The 24,165-nt window shown below is 34.6% G+C and overlaps 1 protein-coding gene across 2 annotated transcripts in view; it reads left to right on the forward strand.

Annotated features, from left to right (window-relative positions):
* The window catches only part of STT3B (STT3 oligosaccharyltransferase complex catalytic subunit B), a 90,202-nt gene extending 67,873 nt beyond the window's left edge, over nucleotides 1–22,329 (forward strand). For both annotated transcript variants that reach the window (XM_019664517.1, XM_019664518.1), the window contains 11 exons: nucleotides 1,508–1,606; nucleotides 3,331–3,477; nucleotides 4,554–4,602; nucleotides 6,007–6,161; nucleotides 8,250–8,461; nucleotides 9,753–9,940; nucleotides 10,838–11,009; nucleotides 11,807–11,980; nucleotides 14,137–14,250; nucleotides 16,353–16,565; nucleotides 20,698–22,329. In XM_019664517.1, the coding sequence (XP_019520062.1) occupies nucleotides 1,508–1,606; nucleotides 3,331–3,477; nucleotides 4,554–4,602; nucleotides 6,007–6,161; nucleotides 8,250–8,461; nucleotides 9,753–9,940; nucleotides 10,838–11,009; nucleotides 11,807–11,980; nucleotides 14,137–14,250; nucleotides 16,353–16,565; nucleotides 20,698–20,778 (1,604 nt within the window). In that variant the 3' untranslated portion in view covers nucleotides 20,779–22,329. The remainder of the gene's footprint in view (nucleotides 1–1,507; nucleotides 1,607–3,330; nucleotides 3,478–4,553; nucleotides 4,603–6,006; nucleotides 6,162–8,249; nucleotides 8,462–9,752; nucleotides 9,941–10,837; nucleotides 11,010–11,806; nucleotides 11,981–14,136; nucleotides 14,251–16,352; nucleotides 16,566–20,697) is intronic.
* The last annotated feature ends 1,836 nt before the right edge of the window (nucleotides 22,330–24,165 follow it).

Consider the following 24,165-nt stretch of genomic DNA (forward strand, 5'->3'; position numbering starts at 1 on the left):
GTTCCTCAGCTCCAGGTGTTTAAAAAAGTCTTGTTGTTTGTAGAGTCTTAGGTTAATGTATAAATCTTCTTGTCCAAACCTTTTGTCAGGACATCTACAAAAGGACTGATTTGTAAAAAGAAACATATTGATATTAGAAAACCCATCAACCAAATAATAGGCTGACAGTTCAAATCATGTAACATAGAAATTCTTATTTACTTAACTTTTTTGCATTTGTGTTCAAATACCTCATTGAGGGTAATTCCATTCCAACATTAATATATCTGGAAAGTACATTATATGGGATGGATTATTGCTGCAGTCTCCTAGATCACCAGTACTCCATTAGCTTGCGGTCATCAGAAATTTTACTCACATACATTTGGTTCATTCTATTAAATTTTCTTGAGCTTCTTACCCTTTTCCTAACACTATAAGTCATCTCTTATCAGACAGCTTGGGAGGCAACTTAACACTTGAACCATTAGCCCATAATTTACCTTCTATAAATGGGGTTCTTTTAAAAGCAAGTAAACTTTTCTTTTCAACTAAGTTGGGTGAAGGGAAATATATGCTGTATGTATGCTATAATAGTTTTTTTCCTAAATATACCTCCAGTCATTTTTTCTAATAGAGTATTTTATTTGCCAACAACTGAATATTGACTGCTTCATAAAATGATGTGAATAAGCTTTATAAGTGTAATGATTTTCACATTAACTCACTTAAGATGGGCTTTATCTTCATTTCTAAGTAATTTTTAATTATAGCGATTCCAACTTTCTGTATAATTATCTAATAGTGGTCTGTGAACACCTTAATACTAAACAAGTCTTATTATACAGATTGTAACCCCTCCCCAGTTTGCCTGTACATTTAGGTTGGTGCAAGCCAAGAATATTATAATATACTCAATGGCAAGAGCAAATAGGTTTCCTTCATTAGAGCCTAGTAAATTCAATAACTAGTTTGTTTTATGGCCTGACTTCTGTGTATTAAGTCCTTATTTTCTGTTAAGTACTGTACTAAGAGTAGTAAGAGACTATAAAAAAAGGTATGAAATACTTGAGAACTTTTGAGATAACAGCTCTTCATATAATGATGACGATAAATATTCACTAGGTCATGCATACTTTAGATTAATGCCAATAGGAAGGGTGTTTACTTATTTCATTTATATATTATGTAGCTTCTTAGGTTATGTCAGTGGTTATTAATGATTGAAGAAGTTTGATTCTATTTTGGGGAGAGCAAAGAAGCACCAGTCTCCTAAACTGTTCTAAATTATATTTTACAAAATAAAGTACTTAAAATAATTTTTTTAAATTGGCAGAAAGAATTTTCGTGATTTGTAATGTATGATTAACTATAAAATAGTATAAGTGGAACAGTCACTTCAAGGTTCTGTTCTTAAAATTAAGTTCAGTTAAAACTTTGCTAAAAAGATACGAGTTATGTGTATATTTACGTTTGAAGCACTTAATGTAGTAGTAAACTATCCTTGTTTCCTGTTTTGTCTTTATAGCATATAGCACTTTCTACATTGTGGGTTTAATATTATCCATGCAGATACCCTTTGTGGGATTCCAGCCAATCAGAACAAGTGAACACATGGCAGCTGCAGGTATAAGAAAATATTTATTTTCCTTCTAAAGAATGTATGACTATATGACTAGACAGTCTTCAAGGTATTTTTTGTTTGTTTTTAATTTTTATCATATTGGTTCTAAAATATCACCCACTGTAAAATAAGAATATCATAGTTTTATTGAGACTTTCTGCTAGTGTTCTCAGAATTGCCTATCTTCTCAGCCACTGCTGTTTTGAAAAGCAGAGCATCTCTTTTTGCACAATTCATGTTACTTGCAAACAGTAAATAATATTCACTTCTATAAACAAATATTAAATAGTATATCAGTATACTGAGTTACTGTACTACTGAGTTTCCATTTCAGCAAATATAGATGGAACATTTCATTTTTATGTTTCTTACCTCTCACTAAAATATTTTATCTATACCTGCTAACTGGAATTAATGGCTTTTATATTAATTATAAAGTCATATAATTCCCCTCCATATAAGCAGAGTATTTTGCCATTATTAATCTGGGTCACAACTAACAAGGTAATGGGAGATCTGTGAATAGAATAAAACTTTATCAGAGATTCTGAACGCGAGGTCCATGGCCCATACGAAGGCCGTAGGTAATTATTTTATTTGTAACATTTTGTAAGTATTAGTATATTTAACTTTTGGGGGCGATGTTCCATAGCTTTTAATTATTCATTTATTTATTTTTGAATTTTTATAAGAGTTTATTTGAGCCAAACTGATGACACATGCTGGGGAGCAGGGAGCAAGATCTCAAATGCTCCCCATCCGTAGCTTTTGTCATCAGATTCTCAGTGAGGCTCTTGTAACACTCCCTCCCCACAAATGTTAAGAACCCACAACTTAATATACTATTATATAGCATTTTCAAATCTGTGAATACTTTTACTTACATTTCTAATGTGATGTTTTAAAATTACCAAGTAATATTTTGAGAGATATATATTCAGTTTGGAGTATTCAATCGTGTATAGCAGTGTCTGTGTAAATGCACAATCACCTTACTCTTTGTACATATTCATTATTACATTTTCTAAACTCTAAATAGTTGATAATACTTATTAATCATTCTAAAATGTACTGTTAAAAATAACCCTTATTGCTATTTTTTTTTAAAGAAAAATCAATATTTCAGATGGGTTAGGGTTCTCATTCTTCTAGTTTTACACCTAATGCTTTTGTATTGTGTTTTGTACATTTTGACAATTAAATACTTTTTGCTATTAATGCCTTAATTTTGTTTATCTTAGCACTCACTCTTTTATCTATTATAGAATCTTATATAAGTGTGTAATTAAGGTCATAGCCTCAACTATAAAAAGTAACTATATATCAGGATTTTCCAGATCCAAGTCATTTGTATCTTTTAGTAAATCTTAGGATTGTTTTTTAATGACATTTCTATTTTTTGCCCCCCTAGAAAACATGTCATTAAAATATGGGGCAGAGGGAGGAATTTAATGTGCTAAATGGGCTCCAGATACTGAAATGGGATTTTTCTTTCCTGGAACATGTATGGGGAGTGTGATCATTTAAAAAAAAAAAGTATAACAATTATTTTGGATGTATTAATTGGTTAATTTTCATTTGACAAAGGAAATGTTGGTTTGATGAAATGACTAGTCTTTAATATGAATGATACAGGGTTTTCTAAGAATCTCTTCCAAATTAACATTTTTTAATGTCCTTGTAAAAGTGCTTTGTTGATTATTTATATGACCTTTTTCTCTGATTAGGTGTCTTTGCCTTGCTGCAAGCTTATGCTTTCTTGCAGTATCTGAGAGACCGATTAACAAAACAAGAATTCCAGACCCTTTTCTTTTTGGGTGTATCGGTAGCTGCAGGTGCTGTGTTTCTTAGTGTCATCTATTTGACTTACACAGGTAGGTTTCATCACCTGTAGGATGTGAATCTTGACTCTAAATTATTCAAAAAGATAATTGTTTTTAAAATGTTGTGCATGTTCCATTTATCCTAAGGGGTCAAATATTGTGGTCGTAGTCTTTACAAACAATACAAAATTAATAGTCAAAGGATCTAAATATGAATTGCACTACAAGCTGTGATTTTTATTTTTAACATTATCTTAATTTTGCTGCTTCAGGATCTGATAAATTCACTTTCAAGCATCCTTCTAATGATAGATGAACAGGCCCAAACTGTATAAAATTCAAAGCTTCCCATGTTAACCTCTACAGCATGCATTCCCTCTTCTTGTGTGCATATGTTCTCTCTTTCGCCTACTTTTTTTTTTTTTTAGCTGAGCCATCCTGCCACCTGTTGGCAGCTCAGTGGCAGCTCAGCTCCGGCCGGGAATCAAACCAGCGACCCTGTTGCTCAGAGCTTGCACTCTTGAGCATGTCTCACTTACTTTTAAACAATCTACCAAATCAGTTTCAGTCTGCTTTTGGATTTTAAGTTGCTTTCTGATTCTGACTTAACTAGTCTCTAGAACAAGTCAATTTCTTTCTAAAGGTATTCCATCTGTTAAGTGAATGTACCAGCCTAGCTCATAAAATCATGAAGAATTAATTGATAGGAGTAAAGGGCATGAATGTTTAAAATCATCTTGATAATTTATCTAAATTTTACTTACTGGATTAGATCATTTAAATACCTCCCCCTTTCAAAAATTATCCAATGCTATCTTACTGCCTTAGCTTTATTTTACTAGTGAACTAGAAGTTTAAGGGAGAATTAGAAAACTTCCTGTAGTTTTATCTATCAACTTATGTTTCTCTGAAAATGTAATCTCCATGGATGTTTGTTTTTATTTGATCACTTACCTTATTTTATCTGACTGCCAGCCTATGAAATATGTTGTCACCTACAAGAGAAAACTGAAATTCTTTTAATATTAGATTAACTTAATCCATATTATTCAGTAAACATCAAACCAATAAAACAAACAAAAACAATATAGAGGCAGATTAATTTCCTCTGCATTTTTCCTTCCAAGGTTACATTGCACCGTGGAGTGGCAGGTTTTACTCATTGTGGGATACTGGGTAAGTGCGGATAAGTTATTTGCCCTCATTATATTAAAATGCCCTTTATTCCTCTGTTCTTATTGTGAATATCTTCATTAGTACTTGGGCAACATTTCTAAAGTACCTACCATATACTAGTTTAGTAAATGTTGAATCTTTTATGTTTTTCTTTGTTATAATATCTGTTTGGAATGCACCTTTATTTAGTATGATATGTAAGTCATGTATTTCTGTTCTGTGTGGGCAACTCCTTTTTTTAGTTTTGTCAAAACATTTCAGGTAACATTTGTGCAATTTTAATAATTGATTTTTATTTTTACCAATGTATTCAAAGTTTCCATCTATTAGTGATGTTTAACTTTTAATCATTAAGGCTAGGTGCTATGGAATAAACCAATATGCTGTAGATGTTAAGAAAAAATGAAAAATTTTTTCAAATGCCATATTATCTTAAGTTTGATATTTTTAATCTATTATACTAAAGAATATTTTTGTGTTTTTTAAGAGTGCTATTATAAAATGAATTAATTTTGAAATTTGGTTTTAAATTAAACAACTAGTTCAATAAAAGATTTTGTCCCTAAAATGTTTTCCTAAGGATAAAAAAAAAAAATCTGTTGATGGTAATTTACCCCTCACCCCTGTTGCCACGGTTCTGTCTTCTTTAAAAACCTACCACAGTTTATTGAATGGGCCTATCTTTTGATGTGATATCAGAAGGTTTCATGCCTAGGTTTAATTAAAGGGCATAAGGTAATTACATATAAATGACTGAAACTAACTTGTGGACACATACTTGAAGAGATCAGCCAGTGGGTCACCAGAGAGTTTGAGGGAAAACCCCTGTTGTAGACAGTTATTCTGATTAGGTTAAATTACTGGGTTAAATATTTATCAGTCCTACTTATTCTTGCTTTCTAAACTTTAATGGACTACTTTGAAATCTCAGGGCATTTTAGGAATAATTTGTCCTGTCCTTTCCATTTCCCTCACCTGCTTCTATGCCATTGCTTTGTTAAGAAAAGTCCTGTGGCAATATGCTATCTAACTGGAAAAAGGTATATCTGCTAGTAATAAGTCCAAAAGGTAATGAACCTTGTTGATGCAAACATAGACGATGCTAAGTTAAACTGCAGAACAAATTCCTGTTTGAGCAAAAATTTTTGTATTAAATAGAGCCAATACTTTTCTAATATAATTGGCCTTAGATAATTCTCCCAATTTTAGGGAGGGCATATTAGTTTTAGTTTTACCAGTGTGGATCAGATTTATATCCAGTATTGCAGGTTACATTGGAATATACTTTTAAGTGAGACGGGATGGGAAATAGGAACCATATCTACAATCAAAGAAATTTTTTTTTGTCTAAAAAGAACTGTTTTATCATTTAATTTTAAATAATACTAACTTTTTAAATACCAGGTATGCAAAAATACACATTCCAATTATTGCATCAGTGTCTGAGCATCAGCCTACGACTTGGGTATCTTTCTTCTTTGATCTACATATTCTTGTGTGTACCTTCCCAGCAGGCCTATGGTTCTGCATTAAAAATATCAACGACGAAAGAGTATTTGGTAAGAGATTTTTGATAAATACTTTGATTTAAAACAATTATTTTCAGTATTGAGATTATCACTTCACTTTAAAGTTTTGTTCTTTGCATAACTGCGTAGTCAAGATAAATTTCCTCCCTTATTTTGCATACATCTTAAGCAAGAAAAATCCAGTGAATTTGCATTATATATATTCTGTTTTAACTTAGGACTAGTATATAAAATTTTCAGTCAATTTATTACATGTTCCAAGAGGTTAATATTATAGTTTGTGGCTGAGAATTGGAAATTATAACTTTTATTTACAGTATTTTCTTGACTTATTAACTTTCTTAGTTAGATCTGATTGAATAGGAAGAAGTTTGCAGGGGCATCCATCATTGAAATTTCAGTGCAGAGTACGTTTTGTAATGGAGCAAGTAAACACCCTCTTAACCGATAGATTTGTGTATACTTTCAACTAACAAGACTTAGAAATATAAACTATTTTAAAAGCAAGTGTTCAGGATCTGGCATTCAAAATATAAATGGACAAAATAAGTAGATACCAAAGATTTAGTATCCTGGGGCTGTTTTGCATGTAATAAAACCTGAAACTGAAAAAGAAGTAACATGCACAGTCACACGAGTAAATAACCTGTAGTACCAGGACTTGGACTTAAACTTGTACAAGTATGGGGCCTGGACCATGAGTGACACTCAAGTTACTATTCCAGAGTGAAGTCAGGAAAGGAAAAAAAATTGCACCTACATGAGTTCTAACCAAAGGATGGCACTCATTTTTCTCTAATTTACATAGATCAATGCCTCTGGAGAAGGCCATATTAATATTGCATCTTTCAGAAAGATTTAGCTTAAACATATCGCGCACCCTAAGACTCAGCTCTCCTAATCTTAGGCATATACCCAGAAGAAGTGAGTGCATATGTCCAATAAATGACATGTTTAGGAATGCACGTAGCAACTTTATAATAGTCCCTAATTATAAATATTCCAGAGGTTATCAGCTGTACAATAGATAAATTTTGATGTATTGGGTTGTTGGAAAAGTCATGATGTATTTTTTCTATGTTTTTTGTTGCAAAAATGCGTCATGACTTTTCCGACAACCCAATATTTGTATAACGGAATACAACAGCAATTAATAAAAGAACAGCATTGGTAAATTTTTTAAAAGCCAGTAAAAAACATTTTTATATAATTTAATTACTAGGAAGTTCAAGGATAGGAAAACTAAATCAATGCTTTTAAAAGTCCAAATAGTGATTATCTTTTTTATGGGTGGTGGGGAGGGCAGTTACTGACTGGGAAGAGGCATGGGGGAATCCTAAGAAAGTATACAATACAAATGTTCTATATTTTGATATGGATGGTAATTACATAGGTGTGTGCATATATAAAAATTCATTGAGTTGTACACTTAAGAACATGGTCTAATACATGTATTTTTTAGTTAGGAAAATAAATTTTAATTAGCTTCAGATGAGAGAACAGTCAACTGACTCATTGACTTTATAAATTCACATAACCTACTCGTAAAACCTTCAGCCAGAAATAGTAGTAGAGCCTTTCCCTCTGGTTAGCATATATGCGGAAGGCTTTGGCTGTTGGGAATTACTTTGAATTTTTTTAAGTCTATTAGCAGTAACTTTACAAATAACTTTGACTAATTATATTCTCATCCCACTCTTACTTTACATGCCAGATATTGGCACTAGCTTTTCATAGACTTTATTTGATTCTACTAACTTACTGTGCCTAATAATACAATTCACCAAATATGTTTTCATCCATCAGCTATGGATTTTCTAATATGAGATGCTATTGACAAATAATGAATAGTTTCATTCCCCGTAACAACTATAATTAAATTTGAGTCATGATGCATTCTCTATAAACTGTTGACATGTAGTGTTTACCTAGTCAACATTAGTTATAATTTCTAAATATGACTATTAAATCATTCGGTCAGCATTATCAATTTAAAAACAATTAGCTCTTTTATGAGATGTTTGTCTAATTTTAGATTTGGTTTATAATGTATTAAATATTTAGTTTCCTGTGAACATTTTCTTTTCTGAAGTGTTATAAGAGAGCTTGTCTTTGCAGTTGCTCTGTATGCAATCAGTGCTGTCTACTTTGCGGGAGTGATGGTGCGGCTGATGTTGACTCTGACTCCAGTCGTCTGTATGCTGTCTGCAATTGCCTTCTCAAATGTTTTTGAGCACTATTTGGGGGATGACATGAAGAGGGAAAACCCACCTGTGGAGGACAGCAGTGATGAGGATGACAAAAGAAACCCAGAAAATTTGTATGATAAGGTGGGGAATCTAAAGTAAGGCCTTTAAAAATTTTATGTGCTTTATTTTTCCACCACAGTAAGAACTATACATAGTAAGAAATGTGATTAAGCAAAGGTTTAGACAAACCTGTGATATTTCTAATTGGTCTCTACTGTTTGCCTCAAAATTTGAATTCTGGTTGGTCTTTTAGCTCACAATAAGAAAATGGAATGTAATCAGACAATTAAGGAATTCTCATTTCTTTTTGGTCAGGTTTTATCAAGAACCCCTCTATTTTTGAGAGCAGAAACCTGGTGCTCTACTAAACTACATAAAATTGAGCATTATAAACCTTTCTGAAACCATGTGTACAAGTGCTTGTTTTTGAGATCCCTATTCTATGTAAACTTTTTAATTATTTGGTTGATTGAATAGTAAAATAAAGGGAATAAAGTACCTTTTTAAAAAGAAAGCCTCTAGTTTGTTAGCAATAGGCAGCTGGTCAATATAATGTAATTTACTTTTAACCTCTCAGGTAACAGCAAGATTATATTTGGTGCAAGTGTGGAAAAGACTTGTAAGAATTACGAGTAGAGCACTTTGTCTTGGATGACATTATTAAACTTTATTTGAATGTTAACTAGGTTTTAAAATACCAATAAGCAATGAAACTTCCCAGTATAAGTATTAACTTTGAAACTCTTTCTTTCCCTACTATAGTCCAATATAATTCATACACATTTGTGTTAATAAGCACGTACCTGCTTTTGTGTTTGTGGTTATGTTCTATTTTGTGGTTTTTTAAATTAGCCTTACAATTTAGAACATATGACTCTGTTCTCTTTTTGATGTTGTTTTCAAAAATGAATCTGGAAGGTTTGGAAACTGGAAGATTGATTCTGATCATGCAGTTTATGTCCTATACTGAAGTTCTACGTGGTCTGGATTATAGCTGGACAGTGTCATTTTCAGAATGAGGAATTCAGATTTTGTAAGAAAAGGTTGCCAAAATGAGGCCATTTGGATGTCTCCTTTACATTTAAGGAAAACAGGGTTTGGAAGCAGCTCCTTACTGGAGATACTTTGCTCTGTGACCAGCTCCGGGATTGGGTATAGTTCCAGGAAACCTCATTCACGTTTGACTTCAGAATCTACCTTGATAATTTTTAAAAAACATTGTATCACTCACACAAGAATACCTGATGGTTATACATTTTCCTTTTCAAATAATTAAATTGACAGATTACATTTCCTCAACTTTTCCCCCTTGAGTGTCTTCATGAAGCAAGTCAAATTATGAATTTGTCTAACCAGTTTTTTGTATCTTCAGGCAGGTAAAGTGAGGAAACATGTAACTGAACAGGAAAAAACTGAAGAGGGATTAGGTCCTAATATAAAAAGTATTGTCACCATGTTGATGCTGATGCTATTGATGATGTTCGCCGTCCACTGTACCTGGGTCACAAGCAATGCCTACTCCAGTCCAAGTGTGGTCCTGGCCTCTTACAATCATGATGGGTAAGAAAGTAACTTGGTTACAGAAGGATTTTATACTACCCTTTTTTTCTGTCTTTAAAGTTAGAATTCAAAGAATGTTCCTGAGACTCTGCATTTGAATCTACCATGTTTTTCTTGCTGCCTTGCTCCCTGGCCAGCCCCTTTGGTAGATGTGGATAGCAGTCATTGTATTTTATTCTCTTGTCCAGAATATCTTTGCATATATAACACATACATTAGTTTTTCTCAAAATGTGGTCCTTGGGCACACAGTAAGTTTTCAATTAACGTTGTTGATAGGTCCTGTGACTTAAATCAAAAAAACATAATGAAACCAATTTTACCACAGATTAACTGAACAAGATTTATTAATAAGTTCATATGGCATCTTGTCAGTGTTATAACTCACAAGGAAAATTATTCAAGAACCTGTTGTTCATTACCAGGAAGCTTGTTAGAGATGCAAATTCGTGATCCCACCTAAGCCTGTTGAATCAGACCTGAGCGCAGGGCTCAGCAATCTGTTTTAATAAGCCCTCCAGGTGATTATGATGTGGCTAAAATTGAAGAACAGCTGATTTATATATTGCCTGCCCACCCTCCCACCCCAGCTTTTGCTTCACTTGGGTGCTTGTTAGACCTGCAAAATATCAGGCCCCACTCCAGAAACCACTAAACCAGAATCTGCTTTTTTTTTGTTTTCCACCAGATATCCAGGTGATTTATATGCATATTAAAGTTTGAAAAGTATTAGTCTAGCTCTTTATTGATTCCGCCCCCCACCCCCACCCCATCATTGAGGCTTTTACTTACTATCCTTAAAATGCGAAATTATTCAATGGCTTTGTTCCTCAAGATTTTAAGCTACCCTTTTCACATTTATAGATCTCATTTAAAAGGATATTATGATTCTTTTCAGCACCAGGAATATCTTAGATGATTTTAGAGAAGCTTACTTTTGGCTAAGGCAGAATACAGATGAACATGCCCGAGTGATGTCTTGGTGGGATTATGGGTATCAGATAGCTGGAATGGCTAATAGAACGACTTTGGTGGATAATAACACCTGGAATAACAGCCACATAGCACTGGTAAGTATTCGATAAACAAGATCAGCATTACAAATCTTTATTTACTACTTAGCAATCAAGCTCTACTTTTAACTAAGTAGGAAAAATGAAGGTGAAAGTACTCATTGCTTGCTAAATTCTCAGAATTCCTCTTTATACATTTCTACAGCATCTATACATTTATTCAATAAAGTGAGTTCAAGGTAATACATATTTAACTTGTATTTTCTATTTTATAAATTAAGATAATTATTTGCAAATATGTACAGCAAATGTACTGTATTTTATAGGCATGTAAATTATGTTCATTCTGTTAAATAACTAATTTACATAAATTAAGGAGCTAATCACTTCTCTGTTCTTTAAAGATTTTAAATAGATAATGGGTGTTAACCAAATGAGTTTTATTTGTATTGGTGTTGTAGCTGGTCGTGAGATGTTTGGTAGACTGAGGAGAAGAACACATTGGTGTGTGTTAGATTGCTGGTCATTCCTGGCCTTGAAGTTATGAGAAATTTTGTTTCTTTTAAGCTTGCCTGCTTTTATATTAAAATATTAATTTCATGAAACTTAATTATTAGAAAAATATTGGAACTTGTATTTTGATTTTGACATTTCTGCTGTAATCGGTTATAGTAAGTGAGATGCTTATAAATCTCAGTAAATTTGTTGAATTGATAGCAAATCATTTCTATAGAAATTTCATGTAAGTCAAACTCTTGAGATGCATTCTATCTTAAGGTAAAAATATACATTAATTTTCATTTTTAGCATATTGTGGGACTAAGTACACACATTCTCATTTTTTTATGCTGTAGGTGGGAAAAGCTATGTCTTCAAATGAAACAGCAGCCTATAAAATCATGAGGCGTCTCGATGTAGATTATGTTTTGGTTATTTTTGGAGGGGTTATTGGCTATTCTGGTGATGACATCAACAAGTTTCTCTGGATGGTTAGGATAGCTGAAGGGGAACATCCAAAAGACATTCGGGTAAGAAACTTATTTCAGGCCTGTGAAAGACAGCTAACAGTGTCCAAGTAATTCTCTTATCTTGCTAATTACATCCTCCTAGCCCCCAGATTAGTCTCACTCTTACTTTACTATTTATTAAAGATACTATAAGCATTTTTCCAGTTGTAAAACTTTTGAAACCCATACCTGATACCTCTGTTCTCCCCTCTGAAGCTATCCCTTGTCAAGACTCTTGCTCTGACTCCTTTGCTTTACTTCTGCCCTTTCTTTGCATTTCCATTGCTTCCACTGTTACTCATTCTTATAATCATAAACTTAAAACAGGACAGTAACCTTGAAATTGCTGTCTTTGCCTTAGTCTTGTTCCCTCTCCCAATCTAATGTGACATTGATCCATGTAAGTTTTATAGCTTAAAAGTCTCCCATAGATTAGGGAAAAGGACCTTGAAACCAGACAGACATGAGTTTGAACTAAAACCCTGCCAACTATCATCATGGTGCTTTGGGCAAGTTATTTTTGGCCAGTCAGAATTATATACTTTTGAACACTAAGTCTTGTCCTGTGTTCTGGTACTATAATGGCAACTTAGTCAGCCTCTGCTTATCTCTAATGCGGATGCCAGGGATAATTCATTTGTAATGCTGTTCTGAGACTTTGGAGTACTGTAGATGAAGCCTTGGCCTAATGGCTGCTACACAGTAGTCTCTGTAATAAGGCAGTGGTCTAAAATCCAAACTCCTTAGCTTGGGATGCAAACCCCTTAATACTTCGCTTTCTTTACTTACCTCTTGTCACCCTGCCAGTTTTTTCCCACTCTGTCAATCTACTGTAGCCCGTGAAACTTCCCCTATGGTTTCTTTCCTTGACTCATCTGACACATGGTATTTTATATTCTTCTCTTTCTTGGGATAGGATGCCTTCCCCACCACAGATTTGTCCCCTCTCCAGAAGCCCTTCTCTGGGACATTCATGTCTGTACTCATCTTCAAATCACATACAACCTGTTTTGTAGGTAGATTGCTCCATATGTCTCACACTGAGTTGTGAGCTCTTAGAGAATAGGCTCACCGCACTGTGGTTTAACATAATGAAGGCACAAAAGATGAGAGTAAGATTCACCACTGATCCAGAATAAAAGAACCTTTTGGGAGAATATATGCATGTGTTTCATGTGACAGGGATGAAATAGAGCAAAGCCCTGGATTTCCTGATCAAATGTAAATACTGTGACATTTTCCCTTAACTGTAATTAATAATTATTTGTATTAAATTAATCTTAATTTTCCCAGTATGTTGATTTTCTTTTGTGGATTTCCTTTAGCAGTATTAAAATTGTGACGTGATAATTCCAGATACATGCTTTTAACATTTATATAGGAATTCTAAATTCCTATGCCTTTTAAATTCACTATTTTAAAACTCTGTGACTAGGTAATACAGCCACATGGTTCAAAAAGTAAAATCTAAAAGGATATATAATATAAGTTTACCCCCACCCAAAAGAAAAAGAGCCCATAGTAATTATTATTTTCTTAAATAACTTTCTGCACTCATCATTTTCCCCATGTACAAGTATCTCTGTAGGGTAAATTTCTAGACAATTTCTATTTATAAAAGTGCTACATTGGCCCTCTTAAGGTTTTTTAAATAACTTCCCATCCCAATTAAAGAATTGATTTTAGAGTTTATAGGGAAAATAAAGAACAACATTTAAGAAAACTCTAAAAAAGAGGAATGGGAATGAGGATAGGGAAATTGGAGAGAGCGGATCTACCTGGTATTAAAACCATGGTGTTGGTACCATACTTTTAAAACTATTGAAGTTTTATAGCATGGTTAAAATCTGGTAGGATTAATTGCTTTCCCTCCCTTTGTTCTTTGAACAAAGAGTATTGTTCATTTTCTGTGTTTTCTTAGATTCTCTTATTTTTTATAAATGATTTCTAGATTCAACTTTAAAAAAGATATATGATAGTTTTGTGGGGTTTTTTTAGGGATCACATTTAATTTATAAATTAATCCTCTGATACAATATTTTTTTGAGATGCAACTAAATATGACTTTATGAAGATACCCTAAAAGCTGGTTCTTACAGGGAAATGTAGAGGGGAACCAATAGCTTTGAATGTGTTAAATTGAACTGGCACAGAAACTTCTGGTTTCTTTCTTGTAGGAAAGTGACTATTTCACCCCGCAAGGAGAATTCCGTGTAGACAAAGCAGGATCTCCCACTTTGTTGAATTGCCTTATGTATAAAATGTCATACTACAGATTTGGAGAAATGCAGGTTAGTTACATCAGTTTTTCTATAACCTTTATTTAAAGGAATATTTTAAAAGTTGTGTTTGCATCTAGAACACAGGATAATGATGTTTTGGTTATGCTTTAAGAAAAATGTTCGTATCTAAAGAAAGATTCTCTTCCACCTCCATTAAATTTAGATTTCTGAAACTTCTGTGTGAAAAATTAGGGAAACAATTTCATATCAAATATTTCTTTCCAAAATATTAACACTAGGCTCAAATCCAACCTTTTGCTTGCCATCCAACCTTTCGGCCTCATGCTTTTTGAAGACATTGTTCTCCAGGTAAGAAGAGGTCTTCCAGCTTAGGAAACAGTGATACTATATTAAGTAGGTTACTTCGCTGCTTGGTGGGGGAAAAGCCTGAAATAATAATGAGTTTAGTTATGTAGACATCTCAGATATTCACTCTATCCGTATTCTTCATTATGAGATAGCTATGACTATCTGGGTCAGAGTTTCCTAGAAAATTAGAATGATGTGGTACAAAAGCTTTAAGGGCCCACAAAATGAATGAATGTGCAAAGAGGCATTGTGCCCAAAAGAACAATGGACTTACTGTCAGAATACCTGGGTTTTAGATCTGGCTCTGTGAAATCATATAATCCTTAAATAAGACATGTCTTTCCTGGGCTTGTTTTTTTTTCTTGTCTGTATATAATAGGAGTTGGACTGATGACTTGATTTCTAAGATTCTTTACGGCTCTTAGATTGCATGGCTATAATAAAAGTTAAACCTTCACACCAAGATTTCAGGGAAAACTGCCTTATTCCATATTGTGTTCTGTTAAGTTGATACTAGAAAAATTGCTTGTTTAATTTTATTCAGACACCAGGGATCAAGATAATGTTCATCACTATTAATTTGAAATTACAGGTGGCTTTTAAAAAACAGACAGTAATTTTACTACTAAATTAAGGTTTTTGTTTGTGTTTTGATTTCTTCTAAAGGTTTTGTTTGTGTTTCGAGTTCTTCTAAAGGCCTGGTCTCTAAACTCATGCTAAGAAAGAAGCACTTAAGCCATAATAATTAGCTACATCAGAAAATGTGTCAAAGATTAGTTTTTCTGTTCACTAATGACAGCATCAAAGGGTTTGTTTGTTTTTTTCTGTCCTTTAATTTATCAACAGTTTTAAGCCGTGCTGCTGGCATGCGTTCATTTTGATGCCTTCCTTTTGATGCCTTCCCTACTCAATGTATGTTTAAGACATGAAGTGTAACTTTTCCACTGTACAGATGTGCAAGAACAAGTCCCTCATTGGGGTAGATTTAGATTTGCTTTCAAGTTGGCTTCACTTATGCTTTGCGTGTCAACATAAACTTGTCTGAGAATTTCTTAAAGTCTTCTCTCCTTACCCTTAGCTTTTCAAACTCTCTTTATTCCTCATAAATCCTTCCTTGACTTGGCTTTTTACACTTCCTTTGTAGTTCCCACTGTCAGGTTGTAGTTTCACTGCTTGCTTGTGCATTTATTGAGCAAACAACGCTGGGGAGATAAAGCCTCTCTCTGAATAAGATAAAGTCATAATGCAGCTTACATCCTGGTGGAAGATACAGGTAATTTTAAAAATAAAAACACTAACAATGAATACAATAGAGTAAAAGGAAATAGTGGAGGAGACTTCTCAACCACCAATCTCAAGAAAATGCTTTCCCAAAGAGATGGTATTTGGTTTGAGACCAAAGGGAAGAAAGCAGCCAGCCATGCAAAAGAGCTGAATGTAGAACTTTTCAGGCTGAGAGAATAGATACTGCAAGACCCTGAGGCAGAAAAGAAGTCCCCTTGTGTTCTCCTACATACCTAAAAAAAGGGCTTTGATGGATTTCATTTTGCTGTTTTGGTTTTTCTTATGCCTGCAGGCTCCTGATCCACTCTAAGGATTTAGTGAAATTCTAATTCTGATGTATTTAGTTTTTCTCTTCCTTTCTAGTTAGCAGTATATGAGAACTATTAGGATATATTACTCTGGTTCTGTTTTCCTAGTTTAAAGGGGGAGAGTTTTACTCTAATGATAACGTTTACTACCTCCTAATACTGAATGTTTTCCAATATGGTTAACATCCAATACTAATGTCATTTTTGCAGCTGGATTTTCGTACACCCCCAGGTTTTGATCGAACACGTAATGCTGAGATTGGAAACAAGGACATTAAATTCAAGCATTTGGAGGAGGCTTTTACGTCAGAACACTGGCTTGTAAGGATATACAAAGTGAAAGCACCTGATAACAGGGAGACGCTAGACCACAAACCTCGAGTCACCAACATTTTCCCAAAACAGAAGTATTTGTCAAAGAAGGTGAGTGTCAAGTGGAGTCATGTCTATAAAAGGGTAACTCAAGGTTGGTTGGTTTGAAAACTAATTACTGAAAATTGCTAATAAATTGCCATTTGCCAGGTCTATAAATACTGTGGTTTATATACAAAACAAATAGCAAGCTAGCCTAGCCTAGCCTGCTTTCAAACTGAGCGCTCAGATATCCCAAACAGCACCTTTTTCTGGATAGCATAGTAGCTATCAGAGAACCAAAGCTGAGGTTTTCCAGCAGTGTAATGGCTTATTTTGTCCCATTCCCATTATTAAGACTTATTAGTAAAGTAAGACGTGTCTGTGGTCATCACTTTCTGAACCTTGGTGAAAGTAAAAATGCCAAACACAGAATTAATACTAGAATTGGTTCCTCATCTTTTGGTCAAAGCAAATTTATATTGCATTTTTCATGTTCTGTTCTTAGTATAATGTTACTTTATTAATCATTGAATAAAGAATAAGCTTGAGTTGGCTGAGTCCAGAATAAAACAAAAATCATTTATCTTAAGATAATTATTTTTAAATGTAATTATCATGACAAAGCTTGTAGGCAAGAATTATGAGCCTATTACAGCTCTTTTATAATAAATATTTAATAAGATATAAAATATATTATTGGAGGTCATTCTTGCTCACTTAGGCCAAATAGATCTAATCTTTGCTACAAAAGACTACTAAAAAATGAGAATTTATATAGGTTGCCCTCTGTGGGAGATGGGAAACATGAAATGTTAAGTTGTATTCTAAGTTACTACCCTCATAATACTAATAATTATTAGTTGTTTTTAGTCTTAAGCCTTGAAAGGTGCTTGGGTTTACATTGCTCGCATCAGTTACAGTAGTCCTCCCTTATTCTCGGGAGATATGTTCCAAGACCCCCAGTGGATGCCTGAAATCGCAGGTGGTACCGAACCCTACATAAACTGTTTTTTCTTAAACATACATACCTTTTCACTTAAGGAAGTGCCTTAAAAGGCTTCGCTTTGGCACGTCCAAGTCGTCAGCACACTGCTCTTGCGCTTTGGGACCATTGTTAAGTAAAATGAGGCTTATTTTAACACAAGTACTGCAATACTTTGTCAGTCTGATAACTGAGAGAGCTACTTAGTGACTAACTAAGGGAGTGTATACAGTGACTCTGGACAAAGGGATGAATCACATCCTGGTTCATCAGAGCACATAGATGGCATGATATTTCATCACACTACTCAGAAGGGCATGAGGTTGACAATTTAGGAATTGTTTATTTCTGGAATTGTCCATTAAATATTTTCAGAACAAGTGTAACTGAACATGGGTAAGAAGAGACTATACTGTATTTTAAATCATTGAAGCACTTGTCTTATCGCTTTACATTACTCAAAATATGCTTCAAATACCGAGGGTGCCAAAAAAATGTATACATATTTTAAGTTATTATCTATGCTCAAGCAGTAGTTCGCCGTAATCAGAAGTGTCTGGACGCTGATGGTAACCACTTTGAGCATCTCTTGTAATTGCAGAAGTCAAATGTGACTTGTATTCATCTTTTGTTATTGGTGTATATTGAGTATTAAAATTTTTTTTTTTTTTAAGATTTTTATTGGGGAATTGGGGGGATGGGAACAGTGCTGGGGAATTGGGGGAAGGGGAACAGACAAGATGCTGTCGTCTTGTTCCTCAGTCTAGTTGTGGAGGACGCTGCTTCACTGGCCCAAGTTGGCACCATCATTGCGCTCTTCCCAGGCGAGGCACATCAGTCGCCGGCTTCTGGACGGCCGCTCACTGCGGCTGCTGGCCGCTTACACTGGCTGCTGGCTACATGTGGTAGCCCATGGCAACCCACTGCCATAGGGGCCGCAGCCTACACCGTCCCCGGCGACTCACAGCAGCCCAGCTCCAGGTTGAGCTGTTGTTCAGCATCTCAGCTGTAGAGGGCAGTGTCACTGGCCCCCACATGTGGGATCCGAACCGGGGCCCTCTGGCGTCCCAAGCCAGTTCTTAACCATCGCGCCACTCGGCCGGCCCAAGTATTATGATTTTAATACAGGTTTTGCTTTTCTTAAAATGTGTACATTTTTTTGGCACCCTCTAGGTTCAGAATACAGATTATTTTAATTTGTACTATAAAAGTGCTGAGTATTAGCTATATGATATGTCGACAGAAACTTTTAAAATAAGTTTAAATAAGTTCTGTGCCAGATATAGATTACCACATCTAGACTAATGTATTTGAATATGTCACATACAGCTGACACTCATGTTAGTCATATCAAATTCACTTACCAGTCTTTATATCAAATGGTCTGGTTTCTCACAGGCATATGGTAGGAGAAATGGGTGAGTCACATCAGTACAGAAGTCAAAGCAAATGCTGCTAGTCTCAAGGCAGTTACTCCTAAAACATCTAAGCCCAGTTAAGATCTACTTTTTCTGAAAAACAAGGCAGTTGAACTTGTCATAGTGAATTTTCTTAATCTGACCTCTTTTTGTCTTCCCATTATTTCCCCAAAATGAATAAGTGAATGGATAAAGAAAATTTATTTATTTTTATAGTCTGTTTTGTATGCCTCAAACATACTCTAGTAGCCAGCAACATGGATTTTGAATTTCTAGTTTCCATGGCTTTATGTTCTCTGTTTTTGTACTAGTACCAGGAAAGTTTTTTGCTTGTTTGTTTTTCTCTGTCCACCTGGTTTTTACTTTGGGGGTGGGAGTATGGGTACAGCAGTCATTCTGGGAGCGTTCCTGCCACTGCCAAGCTGACATGGCTGAGGCACTAGGAATTGTAGTCCAGGGCTGCAGAAAAGGCTTTTGAGCATGGCTCACTGGCCCTGGAGAAAAATACCCTGAGGGCCTAGCTACCCACTTTGCATAGACCTGGGGCATTTAACATGATCTCAGAAAGGTTTCATGTTAGAAACTGTAGGTAATGGTGATAAAGAAACGAGCTCATTGACCTGGTTTGAATTTTTTTTTTAATCGTGCCCTCTGAAACTTTTTACTTTTTGCCTTAATAAAATAATAAGGTAACATATATTGTGAACAAGTTAACAGCAGCTAATTTTTGTAACCTTAAAAACGATTACATTTTGCCTTGTCCTTATATTCTTGTCAATGTGAGAAAAAATTATAAATTGTTTTAAACTGAACATCATAAATGTACACAATACATGATTTATGCTAAGTTTCTGAAACCTCCTCTAAAAGTTGTATTTAAATGTAAAAATTGAATCGAGTGGTCAGTCTCTTGAGTTTCCAGCCTCTGCTACCCAGTGCTTTGATAGTGCATTAAATTACTTGTTTCCAAAACAATATTTCCTTTTTTCAATATCTGTGGGTATATCAGATTGGCAGATACATGTGCTTATGCGATTTATCTCGTAGGATTCTAACGTAGCAAACCTTTTTACAATAAGTTCTGCCACCACATTTGTAGTAATTTGTTTTTTATACCAGAAAACATCTGTTGAAAGTATTTTAGTGGGATCCTAAGTGTTAAGAATATCTTACTTTCTTAAAGATCTATGAAACTCAAGGGATATTTATGGTTTTTTTCCTAGATGCTTGGTGTTTTTTTGTGTTTTTTTCATTTTCAAGTGCTTATTTTCCTACTTAAATTGGAGAATATTCCAAGTAATTGTATTTCTGTTTCATTTTTTTACAATCATCCTCATTTTACAAATAAGAAAACTGGCTCCAAAAGTTACTAGTTAATGTGTATTACTGACATACAGCAAATTCTTGGAGGCCAAACCAGGAGCAGCTTTAACATTTTCTCATTCCTTAAGTTTAGTGTTATATTCTGTCATGCCTGCAATGTGATTATTACACCTGAGCAGTTAGTGGTTGAGAAGGGGAGGTGTGGGTTCATTCACCTGATGGTAAAGAGTATGCAATATGCATTTGAGTAATGCTCTGGTAGTCATTGCATCTGAAAGCTAGGGACCTAGTCCAGTTTATCTTGGATCTCAGTAAACTCAGCGTAGAACAGTTAGTGGTATTCACCGACTGTTCAAGGAGTTCAGCCATAGAAGGGCTGAGAGTAAGACAGCCTTCATCACAGTGCAGTAACCATGTGTGTATGTATTTAATCTGTAGGAAACCTGCGCTAACACCATGTGTTCTGTTTTCTTTTTAGACTACGAAAAGGAAGCGTGGCTACATTAAAAATAAGCTCGTTTTTAAGAAAGGCAAGAAAATATCTAAGAAGACTGTCTAAATATACTGTTCTGGTTCCTAACTTGAAGCAGTTGTCCTTGTGAGAACCGGTCTTTGCCTTTAGCTCATGTCATGTTTCACAGCAACAGAGGGTACAGAACCATCACTGGTCCAGGTTAATGTACAAAATTTTCTGGCAATGCCTGATTTAAAAAATAAAATTGGCTTTTTGAGAATAGCTATTTTCAATTTGTAATGTGAAGCAAGACAGAGCACTGCTGTAAATGTGTAACAGCAGGGTTTTTTTTATTGGTACATTTATCCTTCAAATCTGAGAATTTGGACTAATTGCACCAAAGAACCCTCTAATTTGGTCCCTGGCACATGCATACTTGTCAATGTTTTTATTCTTTTACAAGACGTGCATTTTATTTGAATTACCCAAATAGCAATATATAAATTACAAATGACAAAATGTTGATGCGAGCTTCTTGAACAGTAAACTAGTACAGCTCTGAGAAAGAGGTATTAGAAACGTAATTATACTTCTTTGAATTATATTTATTTTCATGTTTCTCCAATGCAAAGAATGTTTCATCAAATGTACATTTTCTGTTGCTTAGTGTTTGCTCTAAGAAGAAGCTGCTGTTTCAAAGATGAACCTCTGAGTAATTAATTGATTCAGATAGTTTTTTATGTTGACACATTACTGCTGTTAGCAGTTATTTTCACCAGGTACTTAACAGAGCAGATCTTATACATTGTTCATTCAAGGGCTAAATTTATATCCTTTGGAAATCATGGCAACTGCACAGAATGTTGCTTACCAGGATGGAGTTTGTATCCTAGTACTGAGGTTAGCACTATGTTTACATGTAAGAGATTAAGGAAAAAACCCTTAAAATGGACAGGTGTCCAAAGTTCATCTTCTGTGACTCTTCAAAATGACCAAGGATTTGTAAAGTTTGCCTGGACTTTTCATTTTATAACAGTTTCATCTATCACAATGATTTTTGTCATCTGCTCCATATTTTTTTAATCCCTTAAAGCATTTGATGAAACACTCTTTAATGCTATATGCATTTTCTTACTTTTCTTAAAAATGTGATGGTCATCAAAAAATGCACTAAAATATAAATGGAGATTGAACATGTTCACTTTCCAGCTTATAGGCAACTTTATATAGACTTGAAAATTTTCTCCAGTTGATTAGTAAAAGTGAAAGAGAAAGGGTTTTTCCTGCCACAAGATATAACTTTTTTTTATACAAACAAGCATAACTTACACCACTGCTTTTGGTGGAAAAGTGCAGAATAGTATGTACCTTTTATGAAGAAAAGTGTAATTTACAATATTCAGTGAGAATGTTAATGATTTTCTTTTCCAAAGTGTAGAATATTCTTTGATTTCTAGAATTCATTTTTGACCCAGATGATGGTTCTTTTACAGACCAATAAAATGGCTGAACATTTTCACAAATAAAGTGTAACTAAATCTGGATTTCTGATACCTTGTCATTTGGGGGATTTTATTTTACTTTGTTGCTTTAAAATTCGATGCAGAGACATTGTTGACTGTAGGGGAAATAAAGGTAATTCAAGTTTTGTGTTAAGTGTGTTGTCTTTTACAAATCTTCTGTTTTTCAAAGCAGTTAGAGTACTGAACACATCCTTCCTTCCTTGTTCACTTTTATAAAGGTTACAGAGAATACGTGAGGAAAAGAAGTGCCCAGTCAGTTCCACTTAGACCTAACTGTTGGGTTGTCGGAAAAGTCATGACGTATTTTTCTGTTTTTCGTTGCAAAAATGCATCATGACTTTTCTGACAACCCAGTATTTTGTTTTGCCCTATTTTTACCCCAGAATGAAAAGAATGTTATGACTTTTTATCAGTTAGTGAGGGGGTGAACACCTAGCTACATGGGACTTTTGTCTCCATTTAAATGAGGATAGGACTCTAACAAAATCCCTGCTTCATAAAGTTCTGGTATTTAATTATTCAAATATTCATTGTATAATTTTCTCATTAAGAGCAGGAATGATATCTCACCTTTCTCAGTGTTAGGGAGCGCCATTTTGATTCAGTGGATTGCCTCAATAAAACACCATATTGTAGCAACATTTGTGATTTTATTGTACCAGAGAAGTGAAATTATAGTAGTTTAAATACATTGGAATGTAAGATAATTGGCTCAGAATATTCTTTAGATCTCTAAACTCATTTCATGTGTGATCACTAGCATTATATCACAGGGTGATGTATTAAAATATCAAGACCTCCAAGTTTTAGACTGTACAGCAGCTTTTGTTTTTGTTCCATATCTTAGAATTGAACTCTGTAATGTAAATTAGGCAGTGAGACAGCAAGTGCAAAGATAAAATTCAGTTTTCAAACTTACATTATTACCTACTTGAGTTTGCATTTGTAGAGTTTTACTTCATTTACTTACATGACTCCCTAGGCCATGACCAAGAGGCCAGCATCCTATAGAATATTACTATTTCCATAGCTGAGGAGCCATAAAATCATAAAATCTGGAGCTACTACACCTTTTTAAAAAGTTTTTTAATTGTAATATACCACAAAATTTACCATCTTAATCATTTTTAAATGTATGGTTCAGTAGTGTTGAGTACATTTGTGTTGTGCAATAAATCTCCAGCATTCTCTTCACCTTGCCGGAGCTGCTGCTGCTTGGTGCTGGGTTTTGTCAGATATTGGCCTGGCTGCCTATAATACTCAACTGAGGTAGGTGGAATAATGGATAAACGTAGAGCTCAGCAAGCAGCCTGCAGGTGAGACCTAGAAAATTGAGACAGCAACCAGTAAAGAAATGTCATGGTGGTTACTCTGTCTTTTAAAGTGTTTTTTTTTTTTAAATTGTGAAATTAACAGAGAAGAACACAAAAATGTACGAGGTCTGACAAGTTTGTGAACTCATCCTAGAAAAAGTGCTACCTACCTCACTGCTGAATATCACTATGGTCACTTTCGAAGTCCTCCCCCCTTGGGAAGCTAGGCACCAACGCCAGCACCTAGTCCGCCCTTGAAACCAATTTTGGAACTCTTTCTGGAATGGCCATCAGAACTGTCGTATTACCCTTGATGTCCTGAATGTCATAAAAATGTCTTCCTCTCAACATTTCCTTTTATCTTCAGGTAAAGAAGTCACTGGGGGCCAGATCAGGTGAGTAGGGAGGGTCTTCCAAGACAGTTATTTGTTTACTGGCTAAAGACTCCCTCACAGACAGTGCTGTGTGATCTGGTGTACTGTCGTGATGCAAGAGCTCCTTTGGGAACATTTTTGCACACACCTTTATGCCAAGATTTTCACTTAAGATTTTCCTGTTTATCAATGTTTACTTGGTCTGCTATGCTTCTCAGTCAGTCGATGATTTTGACACACAATTCAACGAATTTTTGCAATGATTTCGTCAGTTCTGCTCGT

The sequence above is a fragment of the Hipposideros armiger genome, unplaced genomic scaffold (assembly GCF_001890085.2).
Source record: "Hipposideros armiger isolate ML-2016 unplaced genomic scaffold, ASM189008v1 scaffold_424, whole genome shotgun sequence".
NCBI lineage: Eukaryota > Metazoa > Chordata > Mammalia > Chiroptera > Hipposideridae > Hipposideros > Hipposideros armiger.